Genomic DNA, 22022 nt, shown 5'->3' with positions numbered 1-22022 from the left:
ACTATTGCTCATTACGTTCATCCTCCACACATTACCGTCAGGTACAGCTATGTGTATATCATTTAACATATTGATAGAAAAAAAAAAAAATTCTAATATTAAAACGAAGAATCACAGTATCAATAATATTGTAATTCATAAGAAAACCAACAGAACCGTACACAATTACGAAAAGTGATTTCTTCGCCAAAGATAGTGTACCACAGACGTTTTGTACATAAGCAATAATGTGTATACGTATTTACAAATATAAATATACACAATCAATTAACTTCAGCGCATAAATGCTTTCCTGTATCCCCAACCTCGTCCTCCCGCGATCCTACTGGAACTCGCGCAAAATTCTTGAAATTGTCGATCGGAAAAAAGTTACTTTATGACTATAAAAAAAAAAAAAAAAAAATGCTAAAACAAATAATGGATTGTGTGCATCCGTGCCGCTAGATGACGACGATACCTGCAAGTCTGCAGCCTGGATTTTGAATTAATAAAGTATCTGTTCATGAGCAGAAAAAGATAACCGCGCACTCCAAAACTACTTTTTTCTTTTAGATTGTGAAATTAAAATGAAACAGGAAGAAGGATAAAACATAACAACTGTGGTGGAAATCTGCGGAACAATACCCATCATAAATGTATAATCCCGTTTTGCGCACATTTAAAAATCCTTATCGTCCCTTACCCATCATTAATTCGACTGCCGTTATAATTTACTTTATATTCGGTAGCAGCAGAAGTAGCTATAGTTACTTATCGTTAAAAAGTTTTTTAAATGATCATCTCAGCAATATACACAGATTTAATTAGTTTCATCTCTCCCTTGCGTGCTTTGTATCGTTTTGCTAACATAGGCATTCTTAGAATATTTTCGTTCTTTATAATTTTTTTGGGGATTTTTTTTTTTTTTGCATTTGTGATGCTTTACATTCCTAGATGTGAGTTGAAGACTCTGCGAGTGAAAGGTTCTCCACACCATCAGTGGATCCCGCTGGAACTCTGGATTCTAGAATCCGCCAGAATCCGTTTCGGAACTTCAGGCACCACAGCACTAGTCCATGTGTCCATGTACAAGTATGTAAATATGTTGTGATTTATTAATTTTTTTGGTCTTTTTGCAGGGCTGTGAAAACCCATTTTTCCATTCATCCAGGCGGAATTCCAGAGAAACGCTTAGAGCAGATGATGTGATTGGAGCGAGTGATAGTACAGGAAAAGGAACGTCACTTCCAGTTTTTCAGGCCAGCGTATCACAGGTCATTCTCATCGTAGCTCCGTCAATCCAACATCTCCATGAAATATGTGAACGCTGAAGTGGCTAATAGGAGTCTAACGCCCTTTGTCAAATCCGAGCCACTTTTTTTCTTTTTTGGTGGTCAAATTTGATAAAAGGGAAAGAGGCCTTTGACGAGAGCTGCCAGGGATGAGCGGATAGACTTTGGCAAACAAATAAAAAACAAACGATGAGCAGGACATGTCCGTTATTATTCCGCTGGACAGAAAGAGAAAACTCTGGAAGCTGGGAAAGAGAAATCACAAGAACCGTGTGTTTCTGAAAGTGTGCATGATGCATGTGTGTGTGGTGTGTGGACATAGGTGTGCGCACGCTCTGTAGGTGCCTGTTCTATACTGATTCATGTGTCGGACTCGTCACATCTCACACCAGGTTGTATTCCTTCAGGTTTAGTTGCAGGATGGTGTCTTTCACCGCTGCAAACACAAAGCGGATGTTCTCCGTGTCAGTGGCACAGGTGAAATGAGAGTAGATGATCTTGTCACTGTCGGGGTTCAGATCCACAAACATCTTCAGGATGAACTCTCGTGCAGCCTGGGCATCTCTTTGGGGCCCTACAAAACAATATGTACACTTCAGGAGACCTGAACCAGTTCATCCTTCCTATTAATTTACTCCACAATAAACCTTATATATATACACATACACACATTTATTAGGGTTGTCACTTTTTATTCGATATTCGAATATGCATTCGAACATGACGTGAAATATCCGTAATCGATCTATAAATCAACTATCCGGTTTTAAAAATGCCATGTGTAGCGCATTTTTTACAGTCTATGATTAGACCGTTTTATTTTATTTTATTTTATTCTTTGCCATCTTATCCAGTAGAGGGCGCTCTAGACGTATTGTAGCGTAGGCCCATGACCAAATCAAGCGAATAATAGCTAGTAGCTACCCTGTTTTACATGATATTCGATATCCATTCGAATTTGATTTTTCTAAAAAGTGACAGCCCTAATATATATATATATATATATATATATATATATAGAAATAAAAAACAGCTGAAAGATGAATCATAGCACTATAATAATTACTATAATAATTTGGAACAAAGTTTTGGTAAAGCGTAAAGGTTTTTTTTTTCTTTTTTTTTTATGAAAAACTTGTCTAAGGCCAGAATAATTGAAGTTTGGCATGTACAAATACAGTAAAACAATAAAAACTGTAATATTGTGAAATATTATTTCAATTAAAAAAACGTATCTATTTGAATATACTTTAAAATATAATTTATTTCTGTGATACAAAGCTGTATTTTCATCATCATTCCTCCAGTCTCCAGTGTCACATGACCCTTCAGAAATCATTCTAATATGCTGATTTACTGCTCAAGAAATATTTATTATTACATTAAATTGGGACTGTTTGCATAAAACCAGTCTACATGAAAAAGACTTTATGACAGGAATCCAACACACCGTCGAATTCTGGGAAATAGTCGACCAGGTGGGAGTAGGTGATCTTCTCCTCCAGCAGATCCTTCTTGTTTAGGAAGAGGATGACAGAAGAGTTTTGGAACCATGGATATGTGATTATCGTCCTGAACAGAGCCTTGCTCTCCTCCATACGATTCTGAACACAAACACCAAGATTGGATCGTCATATACAGTACAGACCAAAAGTTTGGACACACCTTCTCATTCAAAGAGTTTTCTTTATTTTCATGACTATTAAAATTGTAGAGTCACACTGAAGGCATCAAGGGCTATTTGACCAAGAAGGAGAGTGATGGGGTGCTGCGCCAGATGACCTGGCCTCCACAGTCACCGGACCTGAACCCAATCCAGATGGTTTAGGGGTGAGCTGGACCGCAGACAGAAGGCAAAAGGGCCAACAAGTGCTAAGCATCTCTCGGGGAACTCCTTCAAGACTGTTGGAAGACCATTTCAGGTGACTACCTCTTGAAGCTCATCAAGAGAATGTCAAGAGTGTGCAAAGCAGTAATCAAAGCAAAAGGTGGCTACTTTGAAGAACCTACAATATGACATATTTTCAGTTGTTTCACACTTTTTTGTTATGAATATAATTCCACATGTGTTAATTCATAGTTTTGATGCCTTCAGTGTGAATCTACAATTTTCATAGTCATGAAAATAAAGAAAAACTCTTTGAATGAGAAGGTGTGTCCAAACTTTTGGTCTGTACTGCATGTCAAAATGCAGACTGAAAAATAACTTGCTGACAAATAAAAATGTTTAGGTTTTTAGGGACACGAGTCCAAAATCTGCAAAATGTTATTTAATAATAAGAGACATCATACAAATGCATGTTTTTTTTTATTATTCTGAATAAGATATTTCACATACACACAAAAAAAGTGATTATCTGATGCATCGCGATTCTCTCTTCAACGATTCTGAACATTTCAGAATCGATTATAAGCTTGTTTATTTTTCCCGCATATGGAATGTGTGCGTGTTACTTTAGATATGCTTTCATTTATGCCATTTGGAATGCAGTACTATTAGATGCACGAAGCTCGTGCATTGACAGACTTTCACATGCGCTTTGTGTTTGTTGTCCTGAAGTGCAGTTTCTGCTGCGGTTAAATGCACTCAGATACTTTTATATGAAATTGATGTACACACGGTCAGTTATGTTTTCAGAGCAGGACAAAACATATCGAAATATATCGGTGCGTGAATGCAGCCTGTTAAAGAGGCCACTTTCTATGATCTCATCAATAATAATCAAACGGCAATGATGCTGAGGAAAAAAAGAAAAACCCTAACTATTGTCTGTACACTTTCGGACACTTAAAGAACACTTATTTTAAATAAGTAATTGTTTACAAAAATAAAAAATAGTTAATTTTTAACCAAATAAATTTGATATAAAATTTATATGAAAATGTAGCTATGTGCAGTAAGTTAGGATAAAAAAAAAAATCGTGATATTAATAATAATAATAATTGTAATTGAATTGTGAAACCAGTGAAGATTCAAACCCGTTTTTAATATGGCAGAACTGACATACAGTGATTCCAACTATAAACAAAAAGCATATAACTGCAATTTTAAGATGTAAAGTTTTAAATATGTATTTGGACAGCAGAAGAATTAATTGGGGAAAAAATGTAAATCAAGAATAATTTTGGAATTGGATCGTGACTTCCAGAATCGGAATTGGATCCGATCATGAAGTGCCTGAACATTCCCACCCCTAATAGATATACAGGTGGTATGACAACATTGTGATGCATCGATGCATCGTTAACTGTAATCAAATCAATTCGTGGGTCTCTGAATCATAATCTAATCGAATCGTGAGATACCCATACATTCCCACCCCTAGTCCACAAGAGAAAATAAGTCGACCCTGTTCAAAAGTTTTCATTTGCTTGATTCTTAATCCTTGAATCAATAATTATGTTACCTGGATCACCCACAGCAGGTTTTTTTTGTGACAGTTGTTCATGAGTCCCTTATTTGGCCTAAACTGTTTACATGAAGTACCACAAAAAAAATATTGCTGTGGATCATCCACGTACTAACACGACTTTTGAACAGGGTACTTTTAAACTATTATTTTCTCTTGTGGACCATATGTAAACCATCTTTTATGTGAAATATCTTATTCAGGTCAGTACTAAATAAAAAATAACATGCATTTTGTATGATCCCTCTTATATTGGTAAAATAATTAACATTTTGCAGATACTGCAAAGACTATGCTAATTTTTTTTAAATGTTGCAAAATATGTTAAAGTTAGATTTAATATTTTACATTTTTTATTTCCAAAAATCTATTGATATTTTTATTTATTAGGCATTTTTTTATGATTGTTTTTAAATTCCTACTATGGAAAGCACTTTCAACCACTGTGTATGAATTGTGCTATATAAATAAACTGAAAAAGTGAAAACGTATGCAGTGTGCAATTATGAATAGTTCAAACTGTAGTTGGCAACACTATCATTAAATTTCCACTAGGAAATATACTAAAAACTATGAGACCACCATAGAAGGGTAAGATAAACACATCTATAGCTGCTTACCTCATTGTCCGATTCAACCAGAACCTGATCGTACTCGCTCAGAGCCACCAGGAACATGATGGACGTCACATTCTCAAAACAGTGGATCCACTTCCTGCGCTCTGACCTCTGACCCCCTACATCAACCATCCTGAAAGACAAAGAGAGTGAGCGTTTGCATTATTGATTTGTTCTTGACTTTTTATACATTAATAATTCATGCTTATACTGTGCACAGTATGCAAATCTTCTGTATGCATGAAAAGACGTATTACAATGCACAGTACACAAACAGAACGTGCTGCATGGAGCACTGTATCCCATAATGCAATGACCTTACAGTCTCGTGTGCTGAATGCACTGAAAGTGATATCAAACACTTTTTGACACATTATTATACGCAAGTTAAGACATTTTAAAGCATATTTGAATTAAAAAAAGCAAATGAACTATATTCATCACTGAGATAACACCTGAGTTGATTGAATCTACAATATAGCGAAAGCAGCATAGGTTAGTACCGCTTGTTTATCATTGCATAATGCATTTATTTTTTTAACATATGAAAAAAATATTAAGCAATATACAGTATGTATACTTTATTTTTTTTTTTTTTTACTTTACAGTTATACTTTATTTCAAGGTGTCCTTGTTACACGTTACATGTACAGTACCTACTATTATAATAACAATTATACATTATTACAAGCAAATAGCCCTAGCCAAACCTAATCCTAACGCTAACCATATAGTAAGTACATGTTGTCAATTAATACTGTATTACTCAGTAATTAAATGCATAATTACACTGTAACAAGGACACATTAAAACCTTAAAATAAAGGGTAACCCAAACTTTTTTTTAACCATGGCATAATACATACTTTTTTCAGTTTTACATGCCTTTTAAAAAACAGTAGGCAATATACTTAGATGTGTACTTACAATATACTGTATACAATGTAGTATGTATAGTATATTTCAAATAGTATGCTACACTGTTGTCGAATGTTTACATTACGTGCAAATAAAAATATTTTTAACGCAATTAAATACAAAAACAAAATGTAATGCAATTTTGTGTAAAATGTTAATATCTGTTAGTCCAATCAACGAGTCAGTTAAGATAAAAGTGGAAATTTGCATCCTATACACAATATGCATACTGTATTAAGAGTAGAGGCAGTATTTTAGCATGCTTTTCTGCACATATTTGAAGTCCTAGATTTCAGAAACATGGTAAATGTGTGCAGCCAGAACTGGGGCTGATTTTGGATTTATACAGTGCCCCCTAGTGGAGTCAGAGCTCCAGTCCTGAGCCAGCAGTTCACAGAGGGAGCTATGATAAATGAAGCTCTCTAGGATTGGCTGCCCAAAATAAAGCTCCTTCAGATAGAAGCGTCCTCATTTCCTTCAGCCAGGGGCTCGCTGACCTACTTCTGAACATACACAATGTTTAATGTAGGACGAGTCTCCACATTCACTCTGCACTTAGCGAACTTTGGCAGGAGGACAGACAGAGAAAGAACGAGAGAGAGACATGAAAAGATCGACGTGAGGTGCGTGAGGGTTTAAGACAGTTTTACAGAGATTAAAAAACCACACAGCTGATGGTAATCATTTATGGAGTCAATATGGCAGAAATAATCTTGTGTGTTTTGCTGAATTTTCATACTATCACACAGTGAGAGAATTAAATGTAGCACTTATTTCCAACATGTGCTCATTCATGGCTGCATATTAATTCAGGCAAAGTTACGCCTTTATTGGGACAGGACTTGATGGACTATTTTACATGGTTGGTCTCTATTTCTTAGAACCAAGCTGCATAAACTACATATCAGGCATTTATGGAATTCTTTAATTTGTTCATGACTTTTACCAACAAAAAGTGTCTTAGAAAATTTAAATCAATATATTGTTTTCTGTAAGTGAGTAAACAAGATGATTTTCACATAATTTAGAAAGAAAAATTCTAGGCTACAAGCTCCAGTTCTCAAAAATCCCGGGAACCATTGTTCTTTATGTGTTTTTTTGCCTTATTCAAGTGTTTTAACATTTTTAGTTTTTCACTAACCACGCATAACATTTTTTTTTCTCAAAAACACAATCATGTACGTACAATAATTTAACATATTATTACAGCCCAGTTTGTGCTGATTACAGTGAGATTAGACTTTACCCATTTAGATATTTATAAGAAACTGAAAAAAAGCACAAATGTCAGGGCATGACAAAACTTCTCCAGGCCCCAAAAATACCCTTAGACTCCAGAGGGTTAAAGTGGAAGTTGGTAAATGCTAACCATGGTGGGATTATCATTTACCATGTGCATTTGTTTAACCACAGCGACCATGCAAAAAAGACTTCTGCTTGGAGTCATTTAAACTGCGACCATGAAAAAAAGAAACTTCTTTCAAATATAATGAACATCTTTTAATAAGCAAGGGGTTTCTATGTCCCTGTGCTCACTACAGTTCAAAGGAAATTAATACTTTTACCAAGCAAAGATGCATTAAACTGATCAAAACTTACACTGAAGTCATTTATAATGTTACAAAAGATTTAAATTTCAAATAAATGTAATAATAATAAATAAATAATACTTTCAATTAGGGGTGGCAGGGTTCAACTTTTTCACGGTTCGGTTTGCCTCACGGTTTTAGAGTCACGTTTCGGTACAGTTCGGTATGTGCCATGTTTATGGAAAAACTATAATTAAAAAAAAAAAGGACGAATATTCTATCCAACTACAAGCAACAGCACAAATAAATACAATAGAGTAAAGATACAAACAATAAACAGTGATTTTCAGTTTTTTTAGGTAGGTCTAGCATAAGTTTTTAGGTACAGAAAGTGAATAAAGTATTCAAATGTAAAACAGCATTGCATATTGGACTGTATAAATTAAAGATTATTCTTTATTAAAGTTACAAAAGCTTTTTAATCAAGAGCAGTGAGTGATTTCTTTGTTGCTGTTGGATTAAGACTGTCACTTTAAGAGAATACACTGAACCAGTGCACTGATACAGTAGGTCTATGTTCAGCCGGCTATGTCTGCTATAGGATACTTACTAAGACGGGCATTTTGACATAATTTTTTTCAGAATTTGTCCATTTAAACAATACTTCAGAGAGCGCTTAACATTTGCGCACGTTCTGAGATGCAGGTTTGCACGCTTTGGGTGAGCGCATGCACAATTCTTCTCACTGTGCGCGTGAGCTCGCGTCCTCTCGCTCTTAAATGTTTAAACTGACAAAGCTTAAATGAGTTTAGTTTAAACTCATATTAACGTGTGCTGTTCAGATCTCATCTGTGAGCACGCACTATCAGCACCCGGGTGATGACGGAATAAATGACTGCTCATATTCCAGAATACAAGAGTCACATATTAGCTGAACCCTGTTTGATTTAGGCCTACATGTTATTCATAGCAAACCAGATAACAGATGCTTTGTCAGATTTAAGTTGAACCGTGTTTCCAGCGCGTGCCGAACCGTGAGGGATGAAATGTCCGAACCGTGCCACCCCTACTTTCAATAGATCAAAAGATACTGGGAATAAAGGTTTTCAATAAAATATTAACAAATATTAAAAACATTAAATATAAGCACAAGAGTTTTTAACACTGATAATAATAATGATGTTTTCAAAAGCAAATTAAATTCTATCAGAAATTCTATCAGCATATTAGAATGATTTCTGAAGGATCATGTGACACTGAAGACTGGAGTAATGATGCTGAAAATTCAGCTGCGCATCACAGGAACAAATTACATTATTAAAAAATATATTCAAACAGAAAAAACTTATTTTAAATTGTAATAATATTTCACAACATTACAGTTTTTACTGTATTTTTAGATCATATAAATGCAGCCTTGGTGAGCATTTCTGTCAAAATCATTGAAAAACCCTACATTACCCTACAGAAGTGCAGCAAAGACAACTTTGACTGATGCGGGATGTGACTGCATCTTTGTAGGTCACACACTAGAAAGTTGCTTCAGCTTGGGAAAATATTAATAACTCTCCTCCATGGATGTATTCTAAATGCTAACCTACATTCAGTGCTTAGTTCCTGAATTTCAAATGGAAGCTGATGAATAATTGGTCCGTGTCCTCTACCTGAAAATGATGCTTTGAAGGTCGAATGGGTATTCAATTATCCCTGTGGTCGGGATTCGAACCCTCAGAACATCCTGCTGGGTGGGAAGGTAGGAGGGCTCGGCGATACGATCCAGATCAGATAGATAGCTATAGAAAGAGAAGGAGAGACATCATTAACCCCTTTATATCACAAGCAGTGGTTTGGTAAAGAATATTTCCAGCAGAATTCTTGAGAGTCAGATGTTGTCTCCCATCAGCAGATCTCAGAGGATGCTCATTACGCTGTCTTGTGAGACACTCTAAAAAAACACAATGGCTAAATAGGGAAGACAATTGTGATGTGTGTCTGGTCAAACTTTTTTTTCAGGATGTACAATGCATACCGTCTGATATTTCTGAAATAGTATGCTGTATGCAACCATAAATCTCTTTATTGTCTTATTTGAACAATGTCGAATGAGAAGGAAAACACCATGAAAATTGCCAACAACTTATCCAAAATCAAAAGAAATGAGAAACTATATTCTGGATAAAGAATATTAAGATGTTTTTAGAACACTTAAGATTTTAATTGCATTGCGACATTACTTTCATGCAATTCAAATAAAAAATATTCATCGAATAAAGAAATCAATGTTAGTAATTTTTTTTACGTTCGATTTTTGTTAAAAAGATTCTTACTTTTATATTGCGCAAACAAAACAACAATTATTCCTCAATTGCATTTGCTGAATTTAACATGCAACATGCATAATGTACATTGCATACTATGCAGTACTCTGGCTATAGTGTTGTCACATGACCTCTTTATGTTGTATGTTTAATTCAGCAAATGCTGTCAAAATCTTAAAAATGAATACTTTAAATGAAATAGGTCCATATGCATCCCTGACAATTGTTTTAGCAATTAAGCTAAAATATACCCGTTTTTTAACCAGTTAGAATACAATATATTCTGCAGTCATCAACCTAATCAATAAGCAAAATGCTTTTGTAGAATATCCCATCTTCTCATATGTAGTGCTGGAAAAGTCTGATTCATTTGAGTGAACTGGTTCATTCAGATGGTTCAGTTGATTCATTTCAATACCTTTGGATTTTGTAGCAAGATATTTAGATATCAAATTCTGTAGTTTGTCAATGCTGTGTATTAATGTGGTTACATTTGTATAAATAAAGTGTCAATTTATTAAATAGTGATAATTTGTGTCAATCTGTTCAATTGATTGCATTCAGCCAGATATTCCAACTGTACTGATGTGATCTGTATTATCCCAACAAACCAGCAGGGGGTGTGAATCCCTCTGATGCCAATGATTCTTGAACAAACTCCATATCAGGCCAGTAAAAGAAATGGGGCAAGACTGACTGCCACCAAACTCTTCAATTAGATCATCAGACACATGGACGCAACATCATTGACAAAAAGAAAACCGTCTTTAAGACGTGAACTGATTTGTATGTGTTGCACAAACTAAAAAGCATGTTGTTTTTAAACAGAAATTGACCCCCCCCCTTCTTTTTCCAGATTTAATAACAATTTGTTTACTTGCCCTCCTATCTTTTCATATCTGACTTTTCTTTCTTTCATGGAACAACTGAGAAGAATGTTTTAAGTATTGTGTTTGTAATTTACAGTGAATAGGAACACCAGCTTTCAAGCTCTAAACAGGACAACTGCATCATAAAATTTGTCTATATGACTCATGTGCCATGTTGTAAATCTTCTGAAGTCACATGATAGCGTTGTGCAAGTTATTCACTGAAAATTGCTCTCGTTCAGAGTTCATGAGAAATAGCGTTGTGCGATTGAGAATTTAAAATGACCTTATAAAATCTTAAAATATTTTTTTTTCAAAGAATCAGTTGAATCACCTTGCAAATTGGATGACTGAAAGACTTATTTTAAGAGTCAAGAATTAAAGACTGAATTTGACTGATTACAAGCTCAAATTTCAGTCTGTTCCCCACACACAGCTAACATACGAGTTGAGTTGACTAGAGTACAAGAGTCAAATCAAACTTTTGCAAGCCAGAAAGCCTCAGTTCATTCATTGTAATTTGCATAACCCTTTAGTGTTCCACGAAAGAAATAAAGTCATACGGGTTTGGAATGACTTCAGGAGTAAACCATGAAAAAAATATTCCAGAAATGTTTTACAATGAATGAAATAATATTCAACATTAATCATTCACAATATCACCAGGGACACGTGGAACACAGGAACGTAAATGGGGTCATTTTTGATTTCATGTAGATTGTTAGCATGCACAAAAGTATAAATACACACACACACACACACACACACACACACACACACACACACACACACACACACACATACATACAGTGGGTACAGAAAGTATTCAGACCCCCTTAAATTTTTCACTGTTTGTTATATTGCAGCCATTTGCTAAAATCATTTAAGTTCATTTTTTCCCTAAATGTACAAACATCACCCCATATTGACAGAAAAACACAGAATTGTTGACATTTTTGCAGATTTATTAAAAAAAGAAAAACTGAAATACCACATGGTCCTAAGTATTGAGACCCTTTGCTGTGACACTCATATATTTAACTCAGGTGCTGTCCATTTCTTCTGATCAACCTTGAGATGTTTCTACACCTTCATTTGAGTCCAGCTGTGTTCGATTATACTGATTGGACTTGATTAGGAAAGCCACACACCTGTCTATATAAGACCTTACAGCTCTCAGTGCATGTCAGAGCAAATGAGAATCATGAGGACAAAGGAACTACCTCTCCTCAAGGAAGCCTCTCCTCAGTGAAAGACACATGAAAGCCCCCGTGGAGTTTGCTAAAAAAACACCTGAAGGATTCTCTGGTCTGATGAGACCAAGATATAACTTTTTGGCCTTACTTTTTAAACAGTATGTGTGGAGAAAACCAGGCACTGCTCATCACCTGTCCAATACAGTCCCAACAGTGAAGCATGGTGGTGGCAGCATCATGCTGTGGGGGTGTTTTTCAGCTGCAGGGACAGTACGACTGGTTGCAATCGAGGGAAAGATGAATGCAGCGAAGTACAGGAATATCCTGGACGAAAACCTTCTCCAGAGTGCTCCGACTTGAGCCGAAGGTTCACCTTCCATCAAGACAATGACCCTAAGCACACAGCTAAATAATGAAGGAGTGGATTCACAACACCTCTGTGACTGTTCTTGAATGGCCCAGCCAGAGCCCTGACTTAAACCCAATTGAGCATCTCTGGAGAGACCTGAAAATGGCTGTCCACCAACGTTTACCATCCAACCTGACAGAACTGGAGAGGATCTGCAAGGAGGAATGGCAGAGGATCCCCAAATCCAGGTGTGAAAAACTGGTTGCATCTTTCCCAAAAAGACTCATGGCTGTATTAGATCAAAAGGGTGCTTCTACTAAATACTTAGCAAAGGGTCTGAATACTTTTTTTAAATAAATGTGCAAAAATGTTTTTCTGTTAATATGGGGTGCTGTGTGTACATTAATGAGGAAAACTCATTGATTTTAGCAAATGGCTGCAATATAACGGAGTGAAAAATTTAAGGGGGTCTGAATACTTTCTGTACCTACTGTGTGTGTGTGTGTGTGTGTGTGTGTGTGTGTGTGTGTATATATATTACTATTAATAATCATACTCTACACATTAAAAAATGATGACCGATACACTCACTATTTGGTGGAGTCTGACAGCTGATACTCTCGGCGTCTGTCGTAGGCTTCTTGAATGCCTGGATCTGTCCACAGCATCTTAATGGCATTAACGTAGGGCTGGTCGAATGACGACACCTTCTCAATGTCCACTTCCTTCACCAGCATGGCGTTTGCCTGCAGCCCAGAGCAGATGAACAGTTTAAGGCAAAACCAATGGAGAAAACTTGATAATATACAGCAGTGCAGATGTGCAATACTCGATCTAACCTGTTTTAAACATACTCTGATCCTTCTGTATTTATAATGGAGCTTCTCTTATGCGTGATGTCTTATTAATACCGAGACCACATGGAATATTTATACTTTTTTCATTTGCCACATTAAAAGCAAAAGTATGAATGGTGAAAACCAATTCATGGTTAAAATGATTGGTAAGAAGCAATGGCAACCAGTTACAGCAGCTAAAATATAGACTTCCTTTTATAAAAATCTTTTTGATTTGATTGAAATGATTAACTGGAGTGGTGTGGATTATTGTGATGTTTTTATCAGCTGGACTCTCATTCTGACGGCACCCATTCACTGCAGAGGATCCATTGGTCAGCAAGTGATGTTATGCTACATTTGTCATATCTCAAAAACAAAGGCTTCAACTAGGGCTGGGCGATATATCTCACTGACAAGCTACGCAATATCGAGTTCATTATCGAAGACGATTCATCTGGGATAATGAATGCGATATTGCGTAGCTTGTCAGTGATCTACGGCTCTGTCTATTAAATGCCGCTCCATTTAAAAGCAGGTGATGGTGATTTAGTGGTAATCACAGTACCAGATTTACTGATTAGATGCGCATGATCATATCGTTAGATATATCGCCCAGCCCTATCTTCAACTTCCTGTATGATTTAGGTGTGAAACATGATCCTAGACATGTTTTCATCAGTTTCACCCTGTCTAGCTTAAAATATTCAACATGAATCATTCTTACCTTGTTCTGCTCATACTTGAAGCCAATTTTCAGGGTCTCAGTGGCGCGGATCATGGACTGCATGGAGGTGAAGATGTTCTGGTACACCAGTTTGGTGAATCCGCGTTTGTCCTCGTCTGTGTATCCGGTGCCATGGATGATACGCATCTGTTTGATGAAAGTACTCTTGCCGCTCTCACCCGTGCCTAGAGCAGAGGGAAAGGTCAGAGGTCAGGTTTCTTGATCTACGTTCAAGACCATCGGTACAGCATCCTTCATTCATAATCATCAGTTCACATGTGTGGTTTGGGTCACAGTGTGGGAGCAAATCAGGACACTTGGAAATTATTTAAACAACAACAAAAACCCATTCAATTGAGGGAAAAGAGCCACTTCTAATTAATGAAACAAATATGTGCCTGTGCGATGTTAGCTGCAGATCCATTTTCAAACAGAAAAAAAAAGCATGGCTCACTTCAGTGTAAGTTTATGGGATTTATTTTACTTGTTTAATTTGTGACCAGCACACTTCTTGGTTCGTTTTATGCTCCGTTTAAAATCAGCATTTCCCAAATGGGGGTCTGTGAATCCTTGTGGGTTCATAGAGGAACTGGATGGGGCAACACAAACCAAAATGAAAACAGAAATCACAATATAATTAAGAGTCTCAATTCACAGTAAATGCTTTATGTTTGTATGCAATATGAGTTTAGCATGCATTTTGGTACTGCAATGTGAACTAGGTAGACTTTATTCACACATTTCCATAATTCTACCAATATTCAGCCAAAATAAAAAGCTCGAGGGTTTGAATGACTGAAAACGAAAAATTAAAGAAACAAATATTGGTAAATTGTAGTGTAAAATTAATTGCTTATAATAATCAAATATTCATTTTTTATTTGACAGTTCAACTGTAATTTACAACAGTAATATATTTAAAATATTTAAATTAAATATTTAACCAAGCAATTTAACTATTAACTAACTTTAGAGAACCATGAATATGCAAATATGTTGTTACATCACTGAAATATCAACTTATAATTTAAGGGGGAACTTTATATATTTGACATGTAAGAGGTTCAGATGACAAAATACTTTTGGAACCTCTGGGCTTCATTAATTCAACGCATTTTAATCTAAAAAAAAAAACATTCTAAACAATGTTGACTGTCTTTGAAGCCTAGTGTTCAGGCTGAACTTCAAAAGGGTTCGTATGATCTGTCACACATGAACTCGCCCACACACACACGCATGCATGCACGCACACACACGCAGCCTGCCCTCATACTGAAACACAGACTGAAGTCAACATGAAATGACGCTCACATTTGAATTCTGCAACAGGGTATTCAATGAGAAAAGAGGCAGGAAGTCCTATAAAATAGCATGAATCACTTCAAAGAGCACAATAAAGTAGACTGTAATAGGTTGACTGTTCCCATCTACTCTCCTAAAAATAAAGTTTATTTTTTGGCATCTATGGTTCTATGAGGAACCTTCAACGTCCAAACAATCTTTTCATTCCACAGAAAAAAATGGTAAGAACTGCTCTCTGAAAGTTTCTTCGTGGAACCAAAAATGGCTTTTCTGTGGTATCGCTATGAGTGTAAAGCGGCTTCTCTCACACTGTAGCCACAATAGAAGGAGGTGAAACTCTTCAAGCAGGTTTTCTAAAGAGCAACGAGGTGTTGGACACACAAACCTATTGAATGACACCAACAATATCAAAAGATGCCGTTTTTTTTTTTTTTTTTGAAACTACAAACCTTTCAAACAAAACATCCCCTCTCACAATTAAAAGCTCTTTCTCCGTCCCTCTCTCTTGTTACATAACACTCCTGTTTTGCTTCTCAGTTCAGCTGAGTGAGGATTTCAAAGAAAGGCCGCTTTTTCAGAATGAGAGGAGTCCTTCATCCCCTCTGTTACTGCAGGAAGTGAACCGATCAGCGACGAGGCGTGAGCCTATCTGTACTAGGGGTGTGCATGGATAGTCGAACATTTGAATATTCGTTCTGCTCTAATTATTCGATAAGTAAAAATGATATTCGAATTTCGCAAAAAAAAAAAAAAAAGTTCACAAAACCTAATTTGGTCACTTTCTGTGATTCTCCACGGCATATTTGAAGATGCAAGCAAAAAATAATGAATGAATAAGGGGCTGTTCACATATCACGCCTAAAACCGCATGGAAAACGCTAGGCGCGCCGCTTTCTCCTTCTTTCCAAGGCGCTCGGGCAGAAGCGCTCCTGAGGCATTTTCCAATGACGCGCTCTCTCCATGAAGACGCAGAAATTTCAGCAAAGGATAAATGGATTTGCAGCACAAAAAAAATCGCTTTTAGTAGCTCTGCTACTAAATTTATTTCAAAATGGCAATCCATATACAGCTATGATCAGCTGTTCCTTCATCTTGGCTGAGCTTTCAACATTGTTACAGGAAAGGATGAAGCTGAATGTTTAGTTCTTGTCACATGACCTGCGGTGCGCTTGCGGCATTCAGGAAAGTTCAGATGTTTTTAACTCGATGCAGTGCAGACGCGCCTGGAAAAAACGGGCGCGTCGCACCGCTAGCGCATCGCGACCGGGTCGCTTCCATTATGAGTGCGCATACCGCGCGCCTACATTGGAAATAACGAACTTGAGCGTGCAAAAGACACGATAAGTGAACGGCCCCTAAGAACTGCGGTCTTCTACAGTACTTCAAATATGCCGTGGAGAATCATAGAAAGTGACCGAATTCAAGAACATTGTTGCGGCATCTCTCAAGCGACGAATAAACACAGCTAACTTGGAGAATGCAGTGAAAACTCTTCTCGCGTCTGCCCTAGACCCTCGGCACAAACATCTCAGGTTACTCAACGAAAACATGAGAGAAGTAGTAAGAAAAAAACTTTTTGAACATTATCAGAACATTTTCCTTGATGCGAGTGGCGCGGATGCAGCCGCCACCACCAACGATGAAGAGGATGCAATGCCCACTCGTCGGAAAAGGCTGAACCAGTTCTTCAGCGATGATTACAGAGAGTCCAGTCGAGACGAGTGGGAACAGTACTTGCTGGAGCCATGTATTCCACCAGATGAAGATCCCATTCAGTGGTGAAACGAAAACACGAAGCGCTTCACAAAACTTATTCGCTTAGCACACCGTTATTTGTGAGTCCCGCCAACGTCTGTGCCGTCAGAGCGCGTTTTCTCCGCGGCCGGCCTTATTGTTAACAGACTAAGGAGCCGACTTTCCCCCGATCATGTTTACATGCCCGTATTTCTTAACAAGAACATGTAAAACAATAGAAAAAAAAAGCAAAAAAGATTTGCTGACAGTTTCAAAGTGTAGGCTACGTTCTACAATAGCCTAATTGCTGCAGGCTGCTTTACGTTTTTTCTTTGTTCACTTTTTTCTTTGTTCACTTGTTTTTTTTTGCTTTTAATCTACTTTTGTTTGTTTGCATGCATTGTTAAAGGTTTTCAGCTCCAAAACGCGATGTGTGATGTTCAAGCTTATTGTGTGTAAGCTTGTTCAAAATGACGGAAACAATAATTGTTGCTGAAAATAACAACTGTCCCATTAAACTTAATTTAAATAAATATTCAAATATTCGTTTTTTGTGAGCTCAAATATTCGAATGTGATATTTGAGGAAAACGCCCATCCCTATTCTGTACAAATAAAGCCAAATCCTACTCAGTTTTTGGAAAAATGTCGAGGCTCCGAGGAAGGTAAATGTGGTGCAAGAGTAGTGATGGGTGTTTTCCGCAAATATCACATTCGAATATTTGCGCTCACAAAAAATTTATATTCGAATATTCGTTTATTTAAATTTAATTTAATGAGACAGTTGTTATTTTTCAGCAACATTTATTGTTTCCGTCATTTACACACAATAAGCTTGAACATTACACATCGTGTTTTGTAGCTGGAAACCTTTAACAATGCGTGCAAACAAACAAAAGCATAGATTAAAAGCAAAAAAAAAAGCAGCCTGAAGCAATTAGGCTATTGTAGAACGTAGCCTACACTTAACTTTGAAACTTTTAAACTGTCAGCAAATCTTTTTTCTATTGTTTTACATGTTCTTGTTAAGAAATACGGGCATGTAAACATGATCGGGGGAAAGTCGGCTCCTTAGTCTGTTAACAATAAGGCCAGCCGCAGAGAAAGCGCGCTCTGACGGCACAGATGTTGGCGGGACTCACAAATAACAGTGTGCTAAGAGACTACGTTTTTTGAAGCGCTTCGTGTTTTTGTTTCACCACTGAATGGGATCCTCATCTGGTGGAATACATGGCTCCAGCAAGAACTGTTCCCACTCGTCTCGGCAGGACTCTCTGTAATCATCGCTGAAGAACTGGTTCAGCCTTTTCCGACGAGTGGGCATTGCATCCTCTTCATCGTTGGTGGTGGCGGCTGCATCCGCATCACTCGCATCAAGGAAAATGTTCTGATAATGTTCAAAAAAGTTTTTTTTTTTCTTCTCATGTTTTCTTCGAGAAACCTGAGATGTTTGTGCCGAGGGTCTAGGGCGGATGCGAGAAGAGGAGTTTTCACTGCATTCTCCAAGTTAGCAGTGTTTATTCGTTGCTTGAGAGATGCCGCAACAATTTTCTTGAATTCAGTCACTTTCTGTGATTCTCCACGGCATATTTGAAGTACTGTAGAAGACCGCAGTTTTTAGGGGCCATTCACATATCGCGTCTTTTGCGCGCTCAAGTTTGTTATTTCCAATGTAGGCGCGCGGTATGCGCGCTCATAATGGAAGCGATGCGATCGCGATGCGCACGTGGTGCGACGTGCTCGTTTTTTCCAGGCGCGTCCGCACCGCATCGAGTTCAAAACATTTTAACTTTTCAGAATGCCGCAAGCGCACCGCGGGTCATGTGACAAGAACTAAACATTCAGCTTCATCCTTTTCCGTAACAACGTTGAAAGCTCAGCCAAGATGAAGGAACAGCTGATCATAGCTGTATATGGATTGCCATTTTGAAATAAATTTAGTAGCAGAGCTACTGAAAGCGATTTTTTTTGTGCTGCAAATCCATTTATCCACAAGCACAACTACAGGTTTTTCCAAACATTTTCTCTATATGCAACTTTTGAGTTTTCACAATATTTTGCAACCCCAACTACCAAACTCCCTATATGAAGCGTTTTTTCACACCCATTTGCTTTTTACATTGCACAAATGTTATATTTTGTTTCTTAAAAGACATTGCTGGTCAAGAGCATGGGCAGCATTGACCTATTGGTTAGACTTGTAACCCAAAGGTCGAAGGTTGGAGTCTTGGTACTGGCAGGGATTGTATGTGGGGGGAGTGCATGACCAGAGCTCTCTTCCACCTTCAATACCACGAATGAGGGGAGACCCTTGATCCATGCGTGCTGCAGCAAAAATGGCCTCCCACTGCTCAAGGTGTGTGTGTGTTCACTACTCACTGCTGTCTGTGTGTTCACTTGAATGAGTGTAATACAGAGCATCACTTTCACTTAATGGAGCACTTTATTCTATAAAAGAGCAACAAACATTCTCTTTAAACAAAAAGGCTGCATTTTATTGTGCAGGGTCAACCTATTACAAGCTAAAATTTTCATGAATTATGGATGTTAACTAAAATTGTTTTATTCTAATTAACTGGTGCCATTAAATGGCACAATGGCAATTATATATACACTTAGTAAAATTTAACATCTTTTTGTCTAGTTTAAAATTTTAATTCTTACAATTTCTAAAAGTACAGAATTATAGAAAAATCATTGTTTCATGACACACGTTTAAAAAACAGATCTGTGCATTAGGCTTTTGCAGTGTAAACGCAGACAAATGGCAATTCTATTTTGCATATAAAAAACTCTTAAAACAGGTGATTATCATAGAGAAAAGGTTGTTTGATAAAAAAAACATTATAGTGCAGTTACTGCCCCTATAAAAATGTGCATATGCATTTATTAAAAAAACAAAATCATACAGGTCAAATTCAACTGTATCTCTGCAAATATCAAGTACCAAATAGAAAACTATAGAAATAAGTCTTATTGATCTTTTAGGAGAAGCAAAATTAATGTTATTTTTGTCTTTTCTCTCAGTGTTTTCATGCATTAAACACACTGACTGTGCAGCAGGTCCAAAATGGAAACCCATTAAGACGTGATGCATTACACAACTGAGCAACACCCAAGGTTTAACCAAGAGAGAAGATAAGTGTACATTGCTGTTCCAAAGCAAAACGAAGAGGTCAACCCAAGCTGGTATTTAATGGGTCAGTGCTGATTTTGTTATGTTAAGGCTGAATCTCTGGAGAGTCAATGAGCTTCAAGTTTCACAGGTCAAACTCGGTTTCCTTTCCATATTAAACAGATGCAAATCCAACTGCATTAAATTACATTATATGTGCATCGATCAAAACTTATGTGCAACCTGGTGTCAATATGTTTCAACCGAGCAACACACCACAATGTTTCTAATCGGATCTTTGTTGCTCGCACAACCAGGAAATGTCCTGAACGCTGAAAGCATCTGAAAAGGGGATTTTCCCGATCACAAAAAACATCTTATTCAAATATAGGGATGCATTAAGGCCAAGAGACTCCTGGCTTATTATCGGATGCTCATCAAAACAAAGCCCAGAGCCTATTTGGGTAAGAGACAGATGAGATTGGGCTCTAATGACCCATGATTCATTTCAGGTAGCAGGGAATTTTCTAGAAATGTCTGATATTGAATAGATCTGTTGTAGCTCTCAAAAGTATCTAATGAGTATATGATTCACTCCCATCTCTGAATGTCTCAGCCCTGTCCAACAACCCCCAAAAGACAGATAAATAAATCCAAACTTGCTTCTCCAAGACAGTAATGAGATTAAATGGAGACTTTTGTTGAAGTCTCTCCTGCTTCTGTTTAACCTATGAAAAGAGACCCCAGGAATCTCACATGTGCCTTCTCTAGAGTTTCAGAAGAGATCTCAACAATGTCTCAAACTGTGCTCAGATCTGCCAAAACACCAAGGTCTCCAATCAAAAGTCAGATCTAAATAGGATTAGCATTCCTCATTAAAGCTTCAATCTACATTATTACAAATCAATAATAATCTCTTTCAGTTACATTCTATTACTGAGATCCATTAAATCTCAAATCTGTCAGAACAATAGGTAAAGATAAAAGGCAATTCCTCATTCAGCACACACCTTTAACCCAAAAAAGACTCATGTTCACAATGCTTTCAACTGAAATGGGAAATCTTAAAGACAAACATCCGGCACTGCCGCACAAACTCTTCTATACCTCTATGAATGTGTGAGTAAAAGGTTGATAACAAACAATTGCAATGCTTCAAAGGAAAAACAATCTGCATTCAAAGTGCCAGTCATTTGGTTGCTATAGTAACAATGCCACCCCTTAGCTTGCCGTAGTTCAGTTTCGGTCACAGAAATGCTACACGCATCAGCATCTCTCAGTGCTGGATCTCTCGTGAAGGAGTTGTTACAGAAGGAAGAATCAGAAAAATCACTTGCTACAGTATACTGTGAAATTTGGCACATCTCATTTCAGTTTTCTAGTAAATCAGTTGGGTACCTGCCTGAAAAAAGTACTTGCAGTTAGAGTTGTTCCGATTCCGATACTGGTATCGGAAATATCACCGATACCACAACAAATTCTGGCATCGGCGAGTACATGAACCCATATACCGATCCGATACCATTTTCAAGACCTAGTTATGACCGCTAGCTTTGCCTAACTGCTGCACGGTTCTTCTTCGCTGCTCAGAATGCACTGCAAACACAGGAAGTTGTGCTGTGTTGCCACAAGCAACCCCTGTTTAGAGCAGCGAAGAAGAAATGAAAACGCGTTAGCAGCACTGATCTATATATGACTGGATCGCTCATCGCGTTCTAAACTGCCAACAGACAGTGAAGCCACTGCTATATTATAGATCAGTGGTTAGCAGTACGTCCGCTGTTTAGCAGTATTTCAGACTGGACCAACCAGACAGTAAAACGGCGACTAGG

The 22022-nt window shown here is 37.3% G+C and overlaps 1 protein-coding gene across 1 annotated transcript in view; it reads right to left on the bottom strand.

The window, feature by feature from the left end:
- Positions 1–1076: 1076 nt before the first annotated feature.
- LOC132154468 (guanine nucleotide-binding protein G(q) subunit alpha-like) overlaps positions 1077–22022 on the bottom strand; it is a 46380-nt gene continuing 25434 nt past the window's right edge. The window contains exons 2-7 of the mRNA XM_059563032.1: positions 14041–14225; positions 13069–13223; positions 9410–9538; positions 5303–5432; positions 2722–2875; positions 1077–1845 (exon numbers count right to left, since the gene is read on the bottom strand). Coding sequence (XP_059419015.1) covers positions 1655–1845; positions 2722–2875; positions 5303–5432; positions 9410–9538; positions 13069–13223; positions 14041–14225 — 944 coding nt within the window. The 3' untranslated portion in view covers positions 1077–1654. The remainder of the gene's footprint in view (positions 1846–2721; positions 2876–5302; positions 5433–9409; positions 9539–13068; positions 13224–14040; positions 14226–22022) is intronic.

This window comes from Carassius carassius, chromosome 12 (genome assembly GCF_963082965.1).
Source record: "Carassius carassius chromosome 12, fCarCar2.1, whole genome shotgun sequence".
NCBI lineage: Eukaryota > Metazoa > Chordata > Actinopteri > Cypriniformes > Cyprinidae > Carassius > Carassius carassius.
This window is presented reverse-complemented; position numbering and strand designations above follow the sequence as displayed.